The 24,878-nt window shown below is 37.7% G+C and overlaps 1 protein-coding gene across 2 annotated transcripts in view; it reads left to right on the top strand.

Annotated features, from left to right (window-relative positions):
* The window catches only part of LOC127455710 (B-cell CLL/lymphoma 9-like protein), a 67,574-nt gene that overhangs the window by 36,342 nt on the left and 6,354 nt on the right, over positions 1 to 24,878 (top strand). The window contains exons 2-6 of one of the 2 annotated variants that reach the window (XM_051723772.1): positions 6,935 to 6,996; positions 10,841 to 11,248; positions 19,002 to 19,127; positions 23,284 to 23,458; positions 24,487 to 24,571. In XM_051723772.1, coding sequence (XP_051579732.1) covers positions 10,936 to 11,248; positions 19,002 to 19,127; positions 23,284 to 23,458; positions 24,487 to 24,571 — 699 coding nt within the window. In that variant the 5' untranslated portion in view covers positions 6,935 to 6,996; positions 10,841 to 10,935. The remainder of the gene's footprint in view (positions 1 to 6,934; positions 6,997 to 10,840; positions 11,249 to 19,001; positions 19,128 to 23,283; positions 23,459 to 24,486; positions 24,572 to 24,878) is intronic. The other variant, XM_051723773.1, reaches the window with a different exon arrangement.

Here is a 24,878-nt window from a genome sequence, read left to right on the forward strand (position 1 = left end):
GGAAACATTCTCATCATATGCAGAGAAATCTACTATACTACGTACTAGTAGTTTAAAAGTTTTTATTGTCTTTACTTGCCATCAGGTCAGAAATAATTACATCTCTGATTAATTTTCATATTAGACACATGAATATTTTTAGTGAAGAGATGCCAGTATCCATCTAATTGCTGCTCACTGTGTCTCCGCTCCTGTTGTTAAAATAACCGCATCTCATGCGGCACCTCTATTACGGTTCATTTAAAGCATTTAAATGAAGCGCGCTCGGTGCTATTAAAGGAAAATTGCCGAAAGGTCCGCACCTCTGAGTGCTTGTGGCGTGTACAGCTGCATGTGTTGATGCATTGTGCAATTAGAAACTGTAGAAAAGTTCAAATAGGGCAACAGTTGTCATGATGTCTTGTGGTCCGGATGGGGCCAAGACCGCGGTCCGCTAATTGGTGACCGCTAATTTAAAGTAATATATATGCAGTAGAAAACGCTCAATTTGTCTTGTTTACATTGTGAATTCATGACGCTAATGCGCTAACACGCTATAAGTGGCCAAAAGAACAACCGTCCTCAAGGTAACAACTGTCCTCCAGGTCACACCTACCGACGTCGTGGACCAATAGCAGTAAGGTGTTTAGCAGCCAGTGAGAGGTTTTCCTAATAGTTTGCCTAGGCAGGCTGTTATGAACCACCAAAACAAATGCAAAAACCCCTTCTTTTTGGCCAGATTTTGTTCTAAATGATGTCACACCCATTCGCTCTTTCGATTTCGTATGAAGAATATCAGGGCCTTTAACCAGTGCACTCCTACTGTTGATACAAGAAAACCTTGTTTACATTAGACTTGATATCATCGGGTTGTTCTCTGCTATTGATACCAAAATCTAAACAGTCATGTGCACAACACTTGCACTCATTGGATAAGCTGGTAAGAACAGCAGTAAAGTGTTTACATGCAACGTGAAATCAGAGTAATGTGCAAAAGTCTTCCCAAGTAGAAGAAAACATTTCCCATTGAAGAGATGCAGAGTGTTATGAAAGCAGCAACTGGAGCAGAGCTGTGATAGTGAGGGGGTGTGAGAGGGATAGATAGTGTGTGTTTTGCTTTTGAGGTCAGTACCTTGAAATGGCTGGATGGAAATATGTGTGGGACACTGTTAGCATCACCGACACATGCTTTACATCTTACTGGAAGTGTTTGTCTCTGCAATGTCTATAACTTATTAATAATGCTGGCTAAGGTTAGCATCACTATTACTATTGCTCATACACCATTTGTGCTGCATACATAATACCTCAGATCGTGTGCCGTGTGAAGAACAGGTGTGCTATTAAGCAATCAGACTTTACCTGGCAGAAGATCGAACGGTCTAAAATTTCCCATAGACTTGTATTAAAGGAGGGACCCGAACCATTTCTAGGAACCAGAATATCATTGAGACTTGGTGGTGGGCTGTTTTGACTTTGTGGCAATAAGCAACCATCCAGAACACCCTAGCAACCACCTAGCAACACCTTAGCAACTCTGGAAACCCCCATGAGGAGACCCTCTCCATGTCAAATAAAACAGCTTTTAGAAGGATACTGATATGACTAGAGTCCTCGTCTCATTTGTTTACCCGTTACTTTATACCTATTTTTCAAAATTACTATTAATTTCTTTAGTGAGGGAAAAATTACTGGATGCACCATTGATTCAGTCAATCACGCAGTACCTTAGACATCAAAGTCTGCTTGTTTCAAAGCGTTTTGAATGGTTTGCCTCATCATGTAACCTATTGACCTATTTCATGTGACATCACTGTATGACCGCTTAGTCTTGTACACTAATATGCCTCGGTTGCTTTCTGTGTGTTCTTCATTAGTTTAAAGCAGTTCTTACATTCATACAGACAGGATCATCACATACGTTTTGTAATATTTTTATCAAATCAGACCGAAAATAACACAAAAATGTGTAACTTCTGAATGAGAGATGTTTACAGTGATGCACTGATAGGCGTGTGCATTCGCCAGTCACACATCAGTCTTGCTGGCATACGGAGGTAAATCATATGGAAAATATATTTAAAAGTCTGCGAAAGTCAAATTTGCCAATATTTGTGCTGACTTCAGACCTGTATGCACCATTCCTGGGACTTGGGATTTTTTTTTAGGTTTTTCTTGATATTGTTTTACAAGGGATTTTTCCATTCACCGGCATTGTTTATTCCCGCTGGATGGTCTCAAATATGGCGGCTGCGGGGAAAAAGTGACGTCACTGAAACGGGTCAATAGAGCGCAACAGTGCCCGCCTGCCCACTTTTTTAGCTGTCTGGGTTCCGGAAATATTTACCCCATTAATTTCTTCCATTGACTTTTTATAAAATCCTTCATAAAAGAGTTGTAAGCCATAAACCAAACCAACCAGCTATGAGGAGAATCACAACATCACAAACTTTGTTTTGAGGCAAAAAATATTTGAAAATGGGACATAAAGACAAGGGTAGAAGGCTGTGTACTTACCGTCTTTCATGAAGGCATGAACTACAATCCCATGAAACATTGCGAATTATGTCATTGAATAAAAAACGATGGGAATATATAAAACTATTGATTTTAGGTTGTTGATTATAAGTATAGAAACAATATATTTCACGTTTATTACAAAATATTCTGATATGTACAAATACATAAGTAGCTTAGGGTGGAGGGGAGACCGACTCGATTACGTCATTCACAGTGAGTCATGGGAGCGCGCGGTCGATCTGAGCTACGTTTTATGGGTTTTGTTGACCGCGGTTCTCTGACTGTGGAGCTTTCTCTGCTGGATCATGGGTAATGTAGTTGTTTACCATGAATTCCGCTATCACACGATTTTTAAATAATGTTGAAATAACGCAGATGGATGGCTTTGACGGAAGCATATACCATCGGTGAACAACCTCATAGCTCACGGTAGGTCTGTCTTTAAAGGTTTATAAGTTATCATTGAAAATCAGTTAGTCTATGGGATAAATGTATGGGATTTTTACTTCCTGAACCAGACTGTTGCGCTCTATAGGTAAGTGCCATTTTCATTTGCAACTGTCACGTCCGTTTATGTTGGTTTTTCCACATTATCATAAGAACTCGAAAGAATACAAATTAAATATTACATGTTCTAAGGAATGCCAACCCTTCTAAATATTGTGGCTATTATTATTTCTGGATTGTGCATTTAAATTCACAGAGTTTTACAAAGAGTGTTACTGATTAATTATAAACCAACCATCAGTTTTTCATATCAGTGTTTTCATGTTAATAACCGATATGCTGATGGTTTTAATTTGGTCAGTAATGGCTGATAAATATTGGCAGCCGATACTGTACATTGGTGCATCCTTTGGTTTTATTATCTTTTCAATGTCCATACATTGATCCCCATAATGTAGGCAAAACTACATTAATGACATGTCTCATCAACAAAGTGATTAACACCAAGGTACTGAACAGACTGCATGTCTATCCTTAACAGCCTTGTTTTGATTCACAACATTTTTCATATGGTCACTACCCTGACTATGGTCTGTTTGGCATTTTTCAGCATTTCCTGCACCGCTTTTCAGCAGCGGCACTCCACCTCTACTGAATCTCCAGTGCCATGGCAAAAGAATGATATGGCCTATTTTTCCTCCAATAGGGCTGTAAAAAATAGCGTAATAGATTTATGTAAATATTGTAAGTTCATGTAAATACATGTAAATGCCTCTTTAAGATCTATTTCAGTCCATCACAAGCTGTCTAATTTGCAAACACTGAATGTGAAAGACAGAAAGGAAAAAAAAGGGACATTTAGAAGTGAAAAAGAAAGTGATAATTGTTTTTTTTAAAGAGAGAGGGAGTCTGGATATTATTTTTTGTGGTTTTTTTGTGTGTGTGTGGTTTCTGTGGGTGGAGCTTTTAAATGGGAAACATTTGTGGGCATCCACCCCTGACAGTCAAAATCTGGAAATAAAAATCATTAAGATAAATCCTGAAGAGAGTTCCATCATTGTTTAAAGGCAGAAATGTGATGCTTATCATTTTATAAAAGCACTCACATTGATTCTTTTGTTAAAACTTGTGTATTATTTGAGCTGTAAAGTTGGTTAAATTGCTGTTTTTACTAGGGATGGGCACGAGTACTTGGACGTGGCAGCAATGATCGATCGTGTGTGGCAGGGTGAGCAAGAGACAGACACAGTGGGTGTGGCGTCAAGCCTCGGAGAGGACGTAAAAATGGACGTAATGGACTTTTGGATGTAAAAATGTCCAAAAGGGTTAATAAAGTGTCCAAGAGGAAATAGTGTTCATAATAAAAGGGGGAATCTGGCATCCTCGCGGTGAACAGGGCCCTGTGAAAGGGGCGGGTTAGTGTCCATAGAATAGCCCAGGCAAGGGCTGGGTCAGTCGGCCGCTCACGCTCCCCTCCAAAGTCCACGGCGCGTGGGGCGGCGGCGTCGTCACTGGCGGCCTGTCTTCCCAGGCCCGCGGCAAGCGTGAGGGGAAGGCGGCCCGGCATCTAGCCCGTCGGCGGCAACATGAGCAGTTCACCCCCGGCGACTCATTACGGCATCCGGGGGTCTGAAGAACGGGTCCGGCAGCGTGTCCACTCATCCGATCTCTCCAAGCTCTGGTCCTGGGTGTGCGAGGATGCCAATGTGTGCACACATGGAGATTTGAAGTCGGCTCCCTGAGAAGAGGTGCGCACTGCGTTTTAAAGACAGCAATGATGAAGCATTATCCCCATCAGGTGTGCATCATTCACCGCTGACTAAACGAGGCTTAGTAATTATTCACCTCTTCTCGCTCTCCCGCCCAACTCCCATCGTGAGCCTGGCTGAAGGGCGGCCCTAAGAGGCGGGGCGACGATGATGAGCCAGAGGGGCGGATCGTTTCGCCACACATGAAAACAATGATCGATAGTGATCACGCATGATGTGACTTTTCACTTAATTGGAAATTCAGTGACAATTACCTGACAACTAAACACAAACGTGTCAAAGAGGGAGCTTATTTTTAATTTCGAGATTTATTAAGTTGTGACTTTGAGGGGTACATTGATTTTCAGAGACGTCTCATGGCAAACAAACTGATACGACGCTGCAATGCTGTCGTTACGATAATCAAAACAAAGAGAGTGTAATTAACCGTGTTTTGAATGCCTGTCCCTACAAAATATTTGCTAACATTTAATGCAAGAACTTTGACTCGTTAATGGATATTATTTAATAAAAGTGAATGATTGTCACTGACTATACCCCCCTGCCCTGTGTGACATAACACACACCTGCATCTCGATGAAATGAATGAAGATTTCCGCTCGAGTTTCCAAGTTAGATATCCGATATAAAGTGTCATTCCATTGCACTTTCCTCAGTTGAAAGGTGGAAATTCAGACTCTCTGAGTTGAATGGAATGCTTAATCAATCACAGCAACAACAATACAGAGCATCGCGGCTTTCCTCACAAGAGCGAACATTTGGGGACACACACATACACACCAGGCGCGTGTGGCAGTGTACAGCAGGCGAGTGTTTCAAACAGCTAGACAGAGCGCAGTACTTCAACTTTTAACACGCATATTAAAACGCAATGGTTATGGCATCTCCTGTTATTTGAAAATAGACGGTTCAGACAGTCACTAAAAAAATGGTGCGCACTTACTAAGATTACTACGGTAACCTGAAGGAAGAACAGACAGACGTGTATTGTGCCCATTCTTTCATTGAGTTGGGCAGCGAATTGTCACATAATGACAAAATATGATGCATTATATTTTGATTATGCAATCTTTTGTACATTCTGTAACATACTATTTTATAACAGCCTATAATAATGAATAGACAATACATTGGAACAACAAGACGCAATGCAGCAGCCAAAGAAGTTTGTCAGACATGTTATTATATATACAGTTATGAACATGTAATTGCCCCTTGAGTCCTTGACGAGTACTCAAGTAATTACTCCGAGTACTCGAGGAGACAAAATGACTAAAATGCCCATCCCTAGTTTTTACAGTCGTTTTACATTGTCATGGCAACAAAGTTGTAAAATTGGAAATAACTTTACACAAAATAGATTTGTAAACGATTTTATCATACTAAAACCATGTTAACATGCATATTGTTTACGTTTTGTGGCTATACTTTTGAAACAGTGAGTATTTTAACGTTTACAGATTAGCACCATTCACTTCCATTGTAAGTGCCTTTTTTTGGATTTTTTCCCTTTTTCACCCAATTTGGAATGCCCAATTCCCAATGCGCTTTTAAGTCCTCGTGGTCGTGTAGTGATTCGCCTCAATCCGGGTGGCGGAGGAAGAATCCCAGCTGCCTCCGCGTCTGAGAGCGCCAACCCGTGCATCTTATCACGTGGCTTGTTGAGCGCATTACCACGGAGACAAAGCGTGTGTGGAGGCTTCGCTCCATCCACCGCGGCATCCACGCTCAACTCGCCACGCGCCCCACCGAGAACGAACCACATTATAGCGACCACGAGGAGGTTACCCCATGTGACTCTACCCTCCCTAGCAAACAGGCCAATTTGGTTGCTTAGGAGACCTGGCTGGAGTCACTCAGCACGCCCTGGGATTCGAACTAGCGAACTCCAGGGGTGGTAGCCAGCGTCTTTTAAAGAAAAGGAGGGACAAGTGAGAATTTATTTTTGTGGTAATCCGCATTATGCCACAAATACTGTCGACTGAGCTTAACTTGTATTGAGCCCGGAATATTCACATACTGCAGTACTACACTTGAATGACATATTTATATTTGCATAAAATTCTCTTATTTATTTAGAAATATGATTAGGTTTTAAAGTGCACAATGATAGCGCTTACCTCTAATTATTATGTTCAGGTGATTACATAATCATTTCGATAGGCATTGTTATGGTTTTGTTTTTTTTTAATCTCTCTTTGTGTGTGTTTGTGTTATAGATCAATGTGCGTGCAGTGAGGAGACGTCGGAATGCACTTGTTTGGACTTTCATCCCATTGAGGTGTGTAAATCAAACCTACAGTATTCTCTGCAAATCAACCAATTAGAGAACCCCAGCCAGCATGAGTTCTGCACTGCCCTGCAAAGGCAAAATGCTGTTACTGCTACACCTTTTGTCAAAATTGAGTTATAACTGAAATCAGGTCTTTTAGACTATGTTCTGTTCTGTGACAAATGGCTTTGGTTCAACTATGATCAAATTCAGGGAAAATGGAGTGAGACTATTTTAATCCACATTTGGCTGGACAATAAAAACTCTTTGTAGCAGTGTAAGTGTAGTTACTGCATTTTGGCTGTGTAGGCCAGGGCCAGAATCTAATTTTGAGTACCATCATCTCTTTTGTGAGGGATATTGTGTTATTGGCAATAAGCTTTAAATCCCATTTAAGCATGAAGAGAAGGACAATTGATACAAAATGGTGCTGTTAAGAGTATTTATGGGGACGTACACCCTCCTCATATTTTATGCTGCGAGTTAAAAGGTATGACCAAAAACTTATATATTATTTTTATTTTTTTTATGTAAGCATACTTGCAAACCAAAAAGTGTTTTCATAACAAACAATAAGCCTGGCATCATTAAAAAAAACAGCTTCAGATTTTGTAACGTGTTAAAAACAAAAGTGAAACTAATATTATGAAATGGATAGTTCAGACTCTTAATTCTGGTTGGTTGAGCCACATTCAGAATATTGCTGAACTTAATCAGTTTGGTAAAGGGGAATGGTGCACAATTCCTCCTGATCTTTGTGCAGGTCTGATCCACAATTATGTTTTTTGGAGGTTATGGACCATTTTCACATTTCTGGGTTTGGAAAGTGAAAGTAAACTATAGCAGGTTTAAATTAAAATTATACCATCATTTACTCACCCTCATGCCATCCCAGATGTGTATGACTTTCTTTCTTCTGCAGAACACAAATGAAGATTTTTAGAAGAATATTTCAGCTCTGTAGGTCCATACAATGCAAGTAAATGGTAACCAAAACCTTGAAGCTCCAAAAATCACATAAAGGCAGCATAAAAGTAATCCATATGACTCCAGTGGTTTAATCCATGTCTTCTGAAGCGATCCAGTTGATTGTGGGTGAGAACAGACCAAAATATAACTCCTTTTTTACTATAAACCTTAACATCAGCAGTCTCCTTGGTGATCATGATTTCAAGCTGGATTGCACTTCCTATAACACCATCTAGAGCTCTATGCATGCGTCAAGCACTAGGAAGCGTAATCGAGCTTGAAATTATGATCGTGCCTAGAGACTGCAATGACAAGATATACAGTGAAAAAGGAGTTATATTTTGGTCTGTTCTCACCCAAAAATCGATTAGATCACTTCAGAGTCATATGGATTACTTTTATGCTGCCTTTATGTGCTTTTTGGAGCTTCAAAGCTAGGTCACCATTCACTTGCATTGTATGGACCTACAGAGCTGAGATATTGTTCTAAAAATATTTGTTTGTTTTCAGCAAAACAAAGAAAGTTATACCCATCTGGGATGGCATGAGGGTGAGTAAATGATGAGAGAATTCTCATTTTTGGGTGAACTATCCCTTTAAACGGTGCACTGGCCTTTTGAGGTACATTAGCAGACTATAGCCAATGTTGTTGCATCGTTCCCTAGAGGCAGATTATCAATTCATAAACACATACTTTTCGCCCTTTTCCATCGAAACACTTACTATAGCACATTAATTTTAAGGCGATAATTGTAAACTACATTTACAAGCTTTTTTGGACACAGTCAGATTGCATGGTAGCTCAGTTTAGGATGCAGAGGCCTGGGGTTTGAGTTCTGTAGAGCACACAAGTCGATACGTGGGCCGAAAGTGTAATAGAAGCACCAAAAATAGACGTGGACACAAGGGCTGAAACGATTAGTCGATGTTATCGGAAAGATTTCTACATACATTTTCATTGTCGAATAGTTGTTTGATCTCATTTAACGTAACATGAGATCACATTAAACTCTGATGATGACACGTGAGAGCAGCACTGCAGTTTGCTCCTGACTGAGGAGAGGAAGAATTACACAGCTCATAGTCCAGAAGCACTCCAAACTTTCCAAACAGCGTCAGGTGATGTAGATCGCAAAGTATGAGGGAATAATAATGCAAAAATACAAAATAAGTAAATACAGATGCATTCTCGTTGTGGAATAAGTGGATCTGCCGCTCCGCTGAAGCAAAACTTGCGTGTCAAGCGTCTTTAAAGGAAACACCCCAGCGTTACATCTTAAATGCAGTTATATTTAATGTTTTATAGCTTTATTAAAGTTCAAATAATGCGGAAGCAGATCATGTAAATAACTACAAACTCTGAAACTGTCATTTCTCTGTGCGGTCAGTGCCTCTTCTATGAGTTGCATGAATGTCCTGATCTAAGGGGAAGAGATTGAAACTGCACCCGGCTGATGCACACTCTGTCACGGGAACACTCATCCCTTGAGTGTGCATGCTTAATGCAGCTAGATTATAACGTGATGGCTCGCGACTTATTGAAGCATAATATGTCACTGTGCATTTCTTATCGTGAAGAAAATTGCCAATACGCAGCTTTTTTAACAAGAGTGAGTTAAAGATGGATTGAAGTGAAAGGTGAGAGAGGGAAGTCTTCACCCCATTATACACTGCAACAAAATACGCTTTTGATTTGTTTTGGTTTTGGCTTGTTTTCCAATATAAATATCTAAAACTCATTTAAAACAACAGCTGTATCTATAAAATTGTTATCTGAGAATGTTGAATATAATATTAAAAATACAAATATTTTAAAATATCTAAAAATCCTTTAAAAAATGATGCATTCATCCGAGAAGCAGCATATGAGATATTTAGACTTGCTTTTGGAGAATAGATCTTGAATATAAGTATATTTTGGCAGAAGTATGAACAAGTGAAAAAATACACTTAGATACAAAATACACTTACATCTGTCTCTTAAAGCTAGACTAAATATCTTATATGTTGCTTCTCAAGTAAATGTATCTTGTTTTAAGGATTTTTAGACAATTATAAATGGAAAACAAGACAAAAACACTTGATAACAATAGGATTTTTTGCAGTGAATTTCTTTACTGAATTAAACTTAATAAAAAGTATTTTTTCCCCTCTAATTCAGTGAATTTCATTTAGAGGTATATTTAAAAGATGATTTTCTCCTCTTTATTGTTAGTAAGCATGTTTAATACAGCCTTTTAACTCGGGGCACAAGCTGAGTAATCGGTTAAGGGCTAATGATGAATCGTTACAATAATCGCCTGAATAGTCGAATAATCATCCGAATAATCGTTAGATTAGTCGATTATCAAAATAATCATTAGTAGCAGCCCTAGTGGACACTATCAGTTAGGTTTAAGTTTAAGGTTTAGGTTAGGCAGATCAGTTTTGTTGATTTTAAAACTCTATAAATCATCAAGCTTAAAAACCTTATCTGTTTGGAAGGAAACGTAGTGCCACACAGTAGACATTTCAGCTCGGAACTGCCGCTATACAGCACGTGTAACATAGACAGTAACATGAACACTGTAAAATAAAGTGTGACCGATATGAATACTCATTAAATAATGTAAAGTAAAAGAGAAAAAAGCCCAGATGCTAAATTAAAGCAGAAAAAACATCATCAAACTGAAAAGGTCCATTGCTGTCAAAGGAGGGTCAACCAGTTATTAAGTCCTAGACTGTGCCTGTTTACACAGGGCATTCAATAAAGACATGTTTTTTTGTTTAAGCAGACTTTGACCAATTTACTGTGTGCAGAAATACAGTTAATATACTTTTCTGCAATTGGGTGAAATTTATAAAGACATGCTCTTGACACTCTTCCTCTCTCTCTGTTATTTAGCTGTCTGTTTGCAGTGAATGTCTCACTGATAGACAGACACAACATACTGCTGCGATCCAACTGCCTTAATTTCTTCTTTATCACCAACCAATCAAATGCACTCAGAAAATAAACTATCCAATCATGGCAAGCAAGTGACTACCGGGGCCCAATCACAGCCCTCTAATGTAAACCAAGCGCAGCAGCAAGGATCTGCTGGAAACCAGGGTTCAAAGGGCAGTGGATCCGGGAACCATGGTGTCAAATCCAACCAGATTTCTCATGGCAACCCTGGACTGAAGAGTCTCAGCGAATCAGGCAGTGGTATTGGAATGATGAAGACCAAAACCAAGAGGGAAAGAAGTGTCTCCATGGACACAGGAGACCAAAGAGAATCACTGACCCCTGTTTTGCAGCCGGATGCCAAAGGTAGGCCAGTCCTAATAGTTGTCCCAGTCTGATAGTTATTGTGCTCAAAAAAGGCTCCAGTCAAATCTAGCCCAATACAAAAACGATTACACAAATATTCATCCGCTGGTACTCAATGGGTCGTGCACAACCAACACCAACATTCATATTAGTCATTTATCATTGCACTGTATCTCTTGATCAACAACCCCAAAAAGCCACACTTCTGTAATTCCCCTTTCAACTGGAAACACAGTAAAGATGAAACTGCCTGTTTTCAGTAACCCCAAAATGCCCTGACCTTTCTAAGTACACGTGTGTGTGCTTGCTTAAATGTGTCTGTGTGTGTAGCATGTCAGACGTCATGCCCCTTTGTATTTGCCTGGAACTGTGTGAAATGTGTGCATGAAAGTGTTTGTGTTTTCCTGTTGGTCGTCCTGTAGTGTGTCGCTCTCTAATTGAGCGGGATGGAGACAGGAAGTAGAACAGAGCGAGGTGGAGAGACTGAGGGAGACTCTGCACAACCTGTTTCTGATTGTATGAACACACACACACTCCAGTGTGCCCTTATGTGGTCTGAGTGAAAGTCACGAAAAACATGTCAAGGTTACATTTCACCCAAAAATCAAAAGAAATAAAAGCTATATATATATATATATATATATACACATAGTGTATTACCTTAAGAAAATAAAGCCAATTTTTAGGACCATTAATATATTGTGAATAAAGCACATTTTCCCTCATATTCTCATTACCGCAATGTGTCTGGGCATTTTACTTAAATTAGTAATTCCTATTTTTATCAGTGATGATTGTGGTAACAGTTCGTGGAAAAGAGGAAGCTGGGGCCGGCTTGACAAAACACGTAGACATTTATTGTTGCAATTTTCAGTCGCACACAATAAGGCCGCTTTTCAGCAGTACACAAAAGGTTTGCTTTTCAGCAACACCACACTGACACGCAGATACACACAAACAGCTTTTCCCGTCTGCCGCTATCTCTTCTCCTTAAGTTCCAGCCCCTCGCTGGAACGCGAGACCGGTGTGGCACGCATGTGAAAGTCATTTGCCACTTATCTTCCCGGCCTCGCTCTGCCCAGACGCCGCTTGGCCCTGCCCTGCTCGCCACAATTGTCATTATATTCCATTAAAGGAAAAACATGACCATACTTCTTTAAATCAGCATAGATTAAAAGCAGTACAAATGCCATGATGTATAAATGCTGTACAAATATATGTATATATATATATATATATATATATATATATATATATATATATATATATATATATATATATATTGCTTTACAGCAAGTTTTTATTTGCATTATGGTAATGAGAATTGGGTGAAAATGAAAATAATATAACAATACAAAAATCTCAGTGGTCCTAAAATAAGCTTTATTTTATTTGTGCAAAATAAAATGTCTGGTTTTCTGTGTTGGGGTGAGATTCCCACTCAAACAGCTTCTGACCAATCTAAAGAGCAATAACAGGTCCACTCTTCCTGAATTGTGGGGGCGTGTTTTTCTTTTCTGTGTGTGTGCGTGTTTGCTGTTTCTTTTTGTTTGGTTCATTGTGCTGTTCTTATTTTATTTCCATTTGCCCAGTTCTTTGTGTAGGCCGTGTTTGTATGAGAGAGAGAGAGAGAGATCAGGGGGAAATATCGGAGCAGTAGTGTGATTTTGAGAAACTGAGTCATCTGGGCTTCCTGTAATGGCACTGAAGCTCCTTTGTGTGTGCAAACACACACTCGCAGTTTCTCTTTCACACAAACACACACCTGTTTGGCTTTATTATAGAATGTAAGGTAAAAGGTGGGGTCAGGGTTATTATAGTTCTGAAAATTTGGTTTTGTATTTTTTTTGTTTATTTTTTGTATTTTGATTTTCAATTTCAGCTTAGTTTTAGTTTAGTTTTAAAGACCATATGAAATCGCATGATGAGCACCGTTATCTTTCCTGTGTCAAGTATACATCAGGTATTTCCAGTTGAAACAAGAAATTGGGCAGTGACCAACCTAGTCTCATAGAAGGAACATTACTATAACTACATCTTTGCAAACTGAGTTTTGCGTGCCACATTCTATGTTTTGTCACAGTTTCTTGGTGAAATGAATACTAATTAACACTAGGCACTACAACAAATCTACGCTTTCACACAAAACTACAATGGCTGATTATGACTTTATAAACACTTCGCACTATTACTTACACACTGCTATGTTATGATAGAGAAAAACATTTACTCTAATGCAACTTTTACTCTAACGCATCATTTGAAAAATAGACATGTTAACTCTTTTATTACAGATCCACCTACATTTACACACTTATTCCAACATGATTAGCTTGTATGGTAGCTCACTTGATAAAGTGTTGAACTTTGGACTTGGAAGACTGGCTCAAGCCCAGCCAATCACGCAAGCTGATTCTTAAGGCAAGACTTAACTAGTAGGTTGTAAGCTCTCCGTAAAGTGATGCGTAGTCACATATTATGACGTTTACCTGTATTTATCCAACAAGCAGCCTTCAAATTTATACACAGAAGTGTTAAAAAGCCGTGAACTTAAATTTGATCTTGTTACGGTTGATGTTCAAACCTTGTTTGCTCACGTAACTGTCAGCTGTAATAAATTATATCTCCATTAAAATACGATACGTAATAAAAGTAGATTTGAAAAATAGCATATATGCCCGGTGTAAATAACAATATTATAGGAACTGTATCTAAAATAAATGAGGGGTGATAAATACTAATGCAACAGGCTGGAAAAACAGACATTTATTTATTTTAATATCCTATATATATATTTTGAATGTGTTGAAATTTGAAACCGGGCGACGCACCCTGAAAACTGCACCGTTAGAACGCTTTCATGCTGAAGAGCTGCTTAAAAGTACATTTTTTTCCTCTCTTGTAAATGTAAATGAATGTAAATGCCAACATCATCATATATGTTAAAAGGACTGAAGCCAGTGATGCAAAACATGAGCTCATTGATGTCATTAAATGAGTCTGCTTTGTTATTCCATCTGTTACTCCTGGTCGGAGGCTTCCGTAAATATTTAGTTTATACGTAGGGTTACGTTCTACCTAAGTTTAATGGTGCAACGCTCAAATATTTAGTAGAGCGTAAATTGAGACTTAGTGCCCATTTACGCCACAACTAGGCTAAGTTGTAACTTACGTACAGCACTTACGTACAGCTGGTGCAACCTGCCCCTGAACCTTGTCTTATTACGACATTATTTCACTCACTTTTGGCGCCCCCACTGGCCATTTCACTGGGAAACTGCAGCCAAATGTGTAATAAAGCATGTCATTTCTCTTGCCATGGTCAGTGTTGGGTAAGTTACTAAAAAAAGTAATCCACTATAAACCATTAACTACTTCTCTTAAATTAGAATCAGATTATTGATTACTTCATTGGAAAAGTAATCACATTACTAATTACTTTGCTTTTAAGTTACTTTCTAAAACACTTGTCACAAAAATGTTTTGTTTTTCTACTTAATAAATTCAAAATAATGTCTATTTTCTTCTTGTTCATTGTCACACTCCCTTCAACTGTCACAAAAACGCAAACGGATTTGACATATGAATTCACATTTTAATTGTATTACACATCTTATTGATGAAAAGATGAGTCATCAATATTTTTGGTCAGTTGTCCTGAAAGAGAAAGACTTTGAATTCTAAATGCGTTTATCTGCTATATGTAATTTTTTTTTTTTTTACTTTTGGGAGTACACTAGCAAATAGATGGCCTTAAAGCTAATAGACATGGACTAATAGCCAAATTAAAGAGACAAAAACTCAGATTAAAAGCACTTGTCATTTTATCTTGTCATTGTTAGGATGGCGACACATAATACTAACCAGCTGTTGTACTTGTTGATCAGGTAGATGGTTCTTTTCCGATTGGATATTTTTTTACAGAAAATACCACGATTAATTAAATCAGGCATCCAGCGTTGATTTAAATGTATGTATAAAAAAATACTGTATGTTCTCTAATTTTATTAAATATCCCCACCAACATATGGGCAATTTTACCACATAGAGAATACTTCAACTTTATACTATGTTTTTATTTTCGTTTTAATGACTATTAAAGTTCCTCAGTATCATAATTCATGTTTAAATTATTGTCCCACCTTTTTTGGAGCAGCACAGAAACAGCGTTGTCACGTGGCACCTGTTACTTTTCACTGCTCTGCTCAGGATGCACCAATCACAGTAGTTTTTGATTACTGCATAAACATTTTTTTAATATACATTTCTGGAGATTACACGGGTGGATTTCCATTTGTATTTATGTCCAATCCTTGAAATTAATAGATTTATACAAGCATACTTTTTGTGTACAAATGTTTTCTTTCTAAGAAACAAAAAAACGTCTCGAGTTTTGCATGCGGCCCAATGGAGGATTCAGGTTTTATGGCTGGTAAGCACCCTCTAAAGGAAGACACCTTTGAATTTGAACATCTGTGCCAAGTAAGGGGTGAAATATGTGAGAGTGAGGGTAGTTGGGAAGTAGAAAGTGGGGGCAAATGTAAATTCGCCCCATAATAAATCTTAAATTGTCATTTTGCACATGTATCTTGTTAATTTAGCCCACCCTTTGTTTAGATTTTCATTTGATTTTCACTTTATGTCCCTTGGATATCATTGTTTTCTCAATGTAGATCTACTAGAAAACAAGTGAATTTGATTATGACACATTAATCTTAGGTTTATTGCATATCGTCGACATATAATCCAACAAGCTTTTCACACACATGGCATTTTTCCTCCATATCGTGCAGCCCTAGTGGTCAGTTCTTAACCTGTTTATTCTTCAAAATGTCTTCAAAAATCAGGATAATATTGAATGTGGTGGGCCAGAAAAATGGGAAATGTGCCTTGTTACGTATATGAGGAAATAATGTTATTTTGCCCATATTACCAAACTGATGTTCTCGCATTTTCTTAAAACCAAGATTTTGAATATTATCCTCGTAATATGTCCCTACCAACTTTCAAACCAAACCTACACCCTTGATTTATTCATACTGTAGTGCACATTTATATTCTTTTGCAAACTCCAGTTTTTATTTTTATTTTAGTAAACACAAATATTTTTACACTTCTAAAGGCCCTTTCACACCAAACGTAAATTTCTCATCGCAATTTCTCACTGCGATGAAGAGTTTGAATAGAAACAGTGGATTCAAACGGAGCCATTCAAACCTTGAGTGAGCATCCATGCACCGAGTTTTTGTCTACAGTGAGTAACAAATTCTTTCCCCTCGTCTGGCAATGAAACGCCCCAACCAGTAAAATACAATTTTAACTTTGTGTCACGTGTCAGGGGCTTTTGCAGTTACCAAAACTAGTGCACAGAAAGCTGTTATGCCCACCGATATTACATGCTAAAGTAACTTAAGAAACTAATCCTGAATTGGAAGTGAGGATGTTTTTTTTATTTGCATCAAAACTAAAAAATAATTTCTGACATTGGTTCTCTGAACATGTAAATGATATTACTGCATCTTTGCCTTGTATAACCTTTTTTACATTTCTTACATGGATTCTTTTCGTAATGTATTTCATGTTGCTGCATTTTTACTTTACGTTCCCTTTAAAACTTCTAATAGTTTAGATTTCATCACATTTAATTTGTAACTGTATAGTTGAAACATGCAGGGTTTTTTTTTTTTCTCCCAATTTGGAATGACCAATTCCCAATGTGCTTTTAAGTCCTCGTGGTGGCGTAGTGATTCGCCTCAGTCCGGGTGGCGGAGGAATACCAGTTGCCTCCGCGTCTGAGATCGTCAACCCATGCATCTTATCACGTGGCTTGTTGAGCGCGTTGCCATGGAGACATAGCACGTGTGGAGGCTTCACGCCATCCACCGCGGCAACCATGCTCAACTCACCACACGCTCCACCGAGAACTAACCACATTATAGCGACCACGAGGAGTTTACCCCATGTGACTCTACCCTCCCTAGCAACTGGGCCAATTTGGTTGCTTAGGAGACCTGGCTTGAGTCACTCAGCACACCCTGGGATTCGAACTAGCGAACTAGCGAACTCCAGGGGTGGTAGCCAGCGTCTTTACACTGAGCTACCCAGGCCCCTAACATGCAGGGTTTTTAAACAGTTGTAAAGAACACATGTAGAGATGTAAATGGCAATAACACATTATCAGTATTGTTCCAACAGACAACATTTGTTTTAACAGTCATTATGTGTGTGCATTAGACAGTGTTTTCAAACAAATGCACCAGTCATTGTACAACTTTCTATACCGGAGTAAAATTGATTGTCAAATAGAGCCACCTAATGTTAAGGCTTGAATGTGCTAACAGCAATTGTTCGTGCCAATTTTGGTTCTGAAAGCGCCATTTGTCGGCAATTCTTCTCGCATTTCCGCGTCGTGTTAGGTGTGAAAGGGCTCCATGGACATGAGAATTTAAAAATTGTGTTTTACAGTTCTGAAAAAAGAAAATCATAAGGGTCATAGAAAATTCATTGACATATCTATAGTGAATATAATTTTTTATATATTTTTGTCTACTGCTCTGAAATATTTCATCAGCTCGATATGGCTAGATATTGTTTCTGTCTAGAGATTGCATTTCTTTCTTTGGAGACATTTGTAGACTAAGTAAAATCCTTTAAATCTATTAATTCCAAGGATTAGTACCTGAAATGTGAATGGAGCTACCCCAGAAATCTCTTAAAATAATCTTTTTAAATCATAATTGTAATCATGAACGACTGGAAAAGTCATGGAAATTCCATGATCAAAATGTGTGGGAACTCTGACTTTTTGTTTTCATCTTCGTTAACAATAATACTCTAGTAGTAACACCAATAATGGTGAAGAACAGACAGGAAATAGGGTTGTTTTTTTTAGGGAGACTATCCTCTCTCTTTCTCTCTCTCTTTCTCTGTACATATTGCTCAACCGGTAGAAAAACAAACACAGAGACATTCAAATGAAATGCAAGTCACCCATCCACTTCAGACCACTCGACTGCCACACCTGGAAAGGGCCAATGATTAAAGAGAAAGTAGACCAGAGAGAGAGAGAGCTGACTCACTCATTTACGTAAACTGATGTCTGCTGGGAACAAAAGAGGATGCAGAAAAGGTCAGCTCTTTATCTCTGCCCACCACCAACACGGCATGCACAGGCCGAGGACACCACAACCTAACACTGCCTGCTCTCTCTCTCTCTCACACACACATTTTTTTTCTCTATTACTTTGTCTGGTATTCAAGGTTAGGAGATATTTCAAGGCTTTGGAGGCCTTGTGTCCTCTCATACCCCTTAAATGCCTAACATTTCTGGAGTGTTCTGTGTCTGCAGTGTGTGAGAATGGATAGTATCCAGAATTCAGTTTCACTGTATGTTTATGGGTCCATTTGAGGGTGACTGAGCCTGTATGCTCATATATACAGTGGGGTTCAAATGTCCACTTAAAATGCTTCTACTGTATTTTTTTATATATTTTTTTCATTGCAAATTATACAATGTACTACTAATTTGAGGTCTAAGTTGAACTGAAAAATTAACATGAGTTTCCTTAGTAATTTGCCTTTCATTTAGCTTTAATGACAATTTACATGTATATATATATATATATATATATATATATATTTTTTATTTTTTTTAATCTATTTTGAATCCTAGATTTTCCCAAGATCTAGGCATTTGAACTGCACTGTATTTGTAATTCATTTGAAATTTGTTTATATTGTCAATGGTGTCCAGTAGAGGGTGTGATGCGCAGCAAACGGCGGTGTGTGTTGGAGAGAAAGCAACCGTACAGTGGAGATGAGTGGTGCTCGGGGGCTGAAACTGAGGAAGAGGATGAGAAACCCCTTTCTGCCACACACCGTAAGTATACACATACACAGTGCAGTACACCCGGCCAGTCTGTACCTGTACACAAACACTGTCTTACAAGCCCTAAAGAGTGTGTACAGTATTTACACAAACGTCTAGTTGACTGTGTTGTCGCAAAAACACGGAAAATATATTAAAATGTTTAAATGCAGTACTCAATGTCACACCACCTAGCTACAGCATGCACATCAAAAATACTGGTAACGAAGGTGCTAGATAAGGAAAACAGTTAAAAATCACTGAAGAATCACTGTCAGGACACTGTTGCTCCCAAAAATACTTATATTTTTGCCTTACCACATATGTGACATTTCAAGCTAAAAGCTCTTAATGAAAGGAGCATACATAACACACCCATACATACCCATAAACCTCTACTCAGGTGTCACATGACATGGTCCGACAAGCAGTTAAACTCAAGATCATGGTACCAAATCATGAAATAAACAAAGAAGACACCCCTGAAGTACAAATATCAGTAATTAAAATGAATTCATGATAAATTTCATTAATCAGTTTTCAGAAATAAAAAGACATAACAGAAGATAGAGCTAGCCTATTTACTAGAAATGCAGAATAAATAGTTTTTTAATAAAGAAAGGTAAATTGATAAATAACAAATAAATGTTATAAATATGGCTGTTGATTTAACGCGTTAATTCAGTGCGATTAATTATATAAAAAATAACGCATCAAAAAATTAACGTAATTAATCATGTCCCCGGACCGTAATAGGGAATATTCTTTATATCTGTTTTCTCCAGGGGGAAGTAAGTGAAACTCGCTTTATAGGCAACGTGCAGCTTATACAGACAGAGAACAAATCATACTTACCGAGAGCAGACAACACAAGGGGCGAATTACAATTGAAAATGATCATCCCTATCCCCTATTCACTACAAAGGACAAATCTCTTAATGTGGGCTCTCTAAAGAGAGCATGGCATTACAGTTTAACGTACCCTTCACTAAATGTCTTGTAAAAGGGCCCTTTGTGAAAAAATACGCTTTCTTACTTTTGTTTGGAACGACTCTTCAAGTGGCGTCCCCTTCCCGAGGAGCTTATCAAGGGCGCAAAAATGCAGTTTGGAAAACGCCCAAGATGAGAACACGTTCTTGCGTTCAAACACAGCTTGGTGGACCACAAATCATAACGCAGGGATATCAAGACGTGTTTTTTAAAGTTTTAAACTTCCTTTAACTTGACACAGCAACCTAAAATGGTACATTTATGACAAAACACAACAGAGATGCTCCAGAAGCATCAGTCTGACGCAGGTGTACATTGACGCGCCCTTATAATAAATCTCGGACCGATTGAATCAAAATGGATTACTGTGAACTGTAGGCCAATTATTATGTTCAATTATATGGAAATAAACAATATATTGCGTTCTAAAGCCACTTTTTTTTTTAATTATCTGTTTTATTTATGCTTCCTTCTGCTGACCAGCTTTTTAAAGATGCTGATTTCATTTTCCAGCAGGATTTGGCACCTGCCCACACTGCCAAAAGCACCAAAAGTTGGTTAAATGACCATGGTGTTGGTGTGCTTGACTGGCCAGCAAACTCACCAGACCTGAACCCCATAGAGAATCTATGGGGTATTGTCAAGAGGAAAATGAGAAACAAGAGACCAAAAAATGCAGATGAGCTGAAGGCCACTGTCAAAGAAACCTGGGCTTCCATACCACCTCAGCAGTGCCACAAACTGATCACCTCCATGCGACGCCGAATTGAGGCAGTAATTAAAGCAAAAGGAGCCCCTACCAAGTATTGAGTACATATACAGTAAATGAACATACTTTCCAGAAGGCCAACAATTCACTAAAAATGTTTTTTTTATTGGTCTTATGATGTATTCTAATTTTTTGAGATAGTGAATTGGTGGGTTTTTGTTAAATGTGAGCCAAAATCATCACAGTTAAAAGAACCAAAGACTTAAACTACTTCAGTCTGTGTGCATTGAATTTATGTAATACACAAGTTTCACAATTTGAGTTGAATTACTGAAATAAATTAACTTTTCCACGACATTCTAATTTATTGAGATGCACCTGTATATATATATATATATATATATATATATATATATATATATATATATATATATATATATATATATTACTATTTATAATTATTTAATAATTACATATTGAATTAGTGTTATTTGAGGGGCTTTCTGAGCAAATATTTATGTATTTGATTAATTTGATTAATTAATCGGCATACCATGTAATTTATTCGATTAAACATTGTAAAACAAATTAGTTATAAATAAAAACAAATTATGGAAAAAATAATAATTGTTAATTTCATTGTTTAAATAACAATTGTGAAAGCTTTTTTTTTTTTTTTATTTTTTTACCAGAATGCAAAATAAATTATTTGCTTTTTCATAAAGGCAAGTAAATTGATAAATAATAAATATATTTTATTTAAAAAAAAAAAAAAAAACGTTTTTAAAAATTTGAAATATTAATAACATTCAATCACAATATTGAAACATTTTCAGCCTATTTACCAGAAATGCACAGTAAAAAAATACATTGATAAATAATAAATAAATGTTATTAAACCCCCCCACCCCCAGATTGATATCGCTTAAAAATAAATGTGTCAGGAGACACAACTGTGTTCACTGTTTTGAAGGCACTATGTACAGCAGTTAGATGAAGCTATTGGCCAACTCTCAGATGTTAAAACAGTCATTCCCCTTCCAGTGTAAGGCCTCACATTATACTCGCAGAGACTGCTCTAGTGTCATCTTCAAAGCTTCACATACAGTGTGTATTTGTGGATGTGCATCTGTCAGTTGGTGACCACAACCCTGGAACGTGTTTACGCCCTGTGCTACCTGCTGTTCTGTTCTAGAAAAAACTGAGAAAGAAGCATTTGGAGACGTGTTTACATACCAAACTTAAAAAGAGAAATAACTGTTTTAAAAGTTCTGCTCATAACTGCCACGTTTGGCAACCCTTCGTTCATAGTACAGCTGCCTTCAAACAACAACAGCGCTTTGTGCTTTTAGATTATTTCTTTAAATATATTGATGAGTCCACTCATATTTACAAAGACTTGTTTTTAGCTTAAGCTAAACTAACACTAACTAGCTATTTTCTAAAGTTCATAAGGCAATTATTACACTTCAGCTCAACAAAGCATACATTTGTAGAGACTAATATTGAAAATTCAGTGTGTTCTTGCCTATAATGGCATTATATTGTCTAATTTAATATACCAACTGAACATCCAAAGCTGTTTGTCCCCTCATGTGAGGTAAACCCTGCCTTCCTCAGTTGTGTATGGACATGTGACCGAAGGTGTGGCATGAAACATTACCTGCATAAGGCTCACATAACACCTATAAGCACTTATATCACTTAGTATCTTGGCCTGTAAAGAAAACATCTGACACTGTAACCTTGACCTTGTCTGAGACATTAAAACCTACAAATTGCATTGCATTAAGGTTACATTTTGTGTGGTGTAACCTTTAGATGTTTTCCCAAATTTTTAACAAGATTTTCCATTTATTTCATGTGACCTAAACAGAAAATGGCCTGTTTGTTGTTTTTATTTTTCACTAATCTTCAGCGTTTCATATCTGCCCACATATTTTCATGATGTAAATGCCAAGCTATCAGTCGCTCATGTAGCTGGAGCTCTGGGAAGTGTTTCTGTGGTATTTAGCTCCTCCTTGTGGTTTTCTGGAAGATTTTTTTGGTGGTGAACAAACAGCTTGATTCTAGGATTCACTAGAATCTTTATTATTGTAATAATAGTTCAGAAAATGTTATAATATCTGCTATATTTTTGTGCTGTACTTATAAACATACCCTGGTTTTTGGACATGGCATCATGGAAATACCATGTTTTTTTGGACATGTGCTATGGCAATACAATTGTATTCTTTTATGTACTTTGGAGTTCCATGTAAATACCATCACAATCATTCAGTAATATGGTATATATCAAAGAACCATGGTTTTACTGTTTGACACCGTCACTATACCATGTTAATGCCACAGTACTTTTTGAAAGTATATAGGCTCCAGAAGTGGGAAAGCCAATCCTGATTTTTTTTATACATTTTCACATACCTGATGACTCATTCTCTTTGTTTTTCTTTGGCGACACTCATTCAGGAGAGCATGTGATGTGTCCTGGTCAGGCCCACTCTGGTTCATCCGCCACGGGCCCTGTTAGTGAACCGGGAGGTCCAGGTTTAGGTTCTGGCCATGGACCTGGTATTCGCACAGATATGCATCCTCGGCCCTCTCAGCAAGTAGTGTATGTGTTCACCACCAGCCTAGCCAACAGGTCAGTATGATTGCCTTCTATTCCAATAAAGTCATCAGTAGACATATTTTTTCCATTTGAACAATTGAGAAAATTACAGTATGTTGCCATGTCTCAGCCCTATTTGGACAGGACTAGTATTTTGCCAGAGGTGGTTGGGTAAATGTATTTAACAGATTTGTGAATTTAATCCTATTCAAAAAATTATGTTACAAATTTCCTACTTTTTTTTTTTTTTTTCTCACAACATTTCTCATTCATTTTGAAAAGCTACATTTCTCATTATACTGCCTGGTGCACCTTCATAATGAATCATTTCTGAGTAAAATAACGGTTGGTAGTTCAAGTACTGCTGGCATCCCTGTTTGTAAAAACATAATTAAATCAATAAGGAGAGTCAGGTCCCATAAACTGCTCAGAATGGTCACCACAGTATCAGTAGCAGTATCAGGTTTGATCCTCATCTTAATGAATTCCTTTAATTATATATACAATTTCAAAATTATATAAATGATTACATTTCTTACGTCTTGTTTATTTCAATGGGTGATGCACACATCCAGTGCACATGACCTTCTATAATGCCCACATCCAGACAATAGTCACTCTGAGGTCCCAATCATGCCTGAATAAGTAAATGAAATCACAGACATCCTGTGTTAATAATTGTAACTCAAACTGTAAGTCGGTAAATTTTGATGAAGCCACAACAAAGGAGTTGACTTTATGCTAATATTCACTTCCCACCAAACTTTTGTAGTAGGTGTAGAAGTATGCTTTTACAAGGCATTGTCAAATTGTTGAATTGGAAACTATTAAGAAATAGTAGATCATGGAAAAAACAATTCTTTTTGTTAAGCAATAGATTGGACAAGCTGATGTATTGTTGTATTGTACAGAAATACATGTCAGCAGGTACCATATATTTTTGTGTTTGAGGAAATAATAATAAATAATGTAAAAATATAAGGGCTGTCCATATATACTTATATTCTATGTATATTTGTTTATGGAGCAGAGACCACTAAATATTTGTATGTGTTCTGCAGTGCTGCAGAGGCAGTGATGCATGGCCACACAGACTCCATCCTCTTGTATCACCAGCAGAATGTCCCCCGCAGCAAGCTGGATCAGGTCTGTTCCTATACACAGACATGCATACACATGCTTTTATATTGTTACGCAACATTCTCAATGGCTAGTTTAGGCTACGTTGGTTTGTTTTGTTTCTAAACATAACTCATATATACATAGTCTTTAAATAAGGAAGAAATGTCTCATCACATCCACACTGTTACGTAGCGTGAGACCCTGTATTTGTTTAAATGGCTATTTAAATCACAATGCTCGTCTTTGTTCCTGTTTCTGTTGTAATGAGAACTAGTACTGATGAATGTCTTTTGTATTGTGTGGAGCTCAGATTAATAATGGAATTTAACAG

Source organism: Myxocyprinus asiaticus, chromosome 18 (genome assembly GCF_019703515.2).
Source record: "Myxocyprinus asiaticus isolate MX2 ecotype Aquarium Trade chromosome 18, UBuf_Myxa_2, whole genome shotgun sequence".
In the NCBI taxonomy this organism is placed as follows: Eukaryota; Metazoa; Chordata; class Actinopteri; order Cypriniformes; family Catostomidae; genus Myxocyprinus; species Myxocyprinus asiaticus.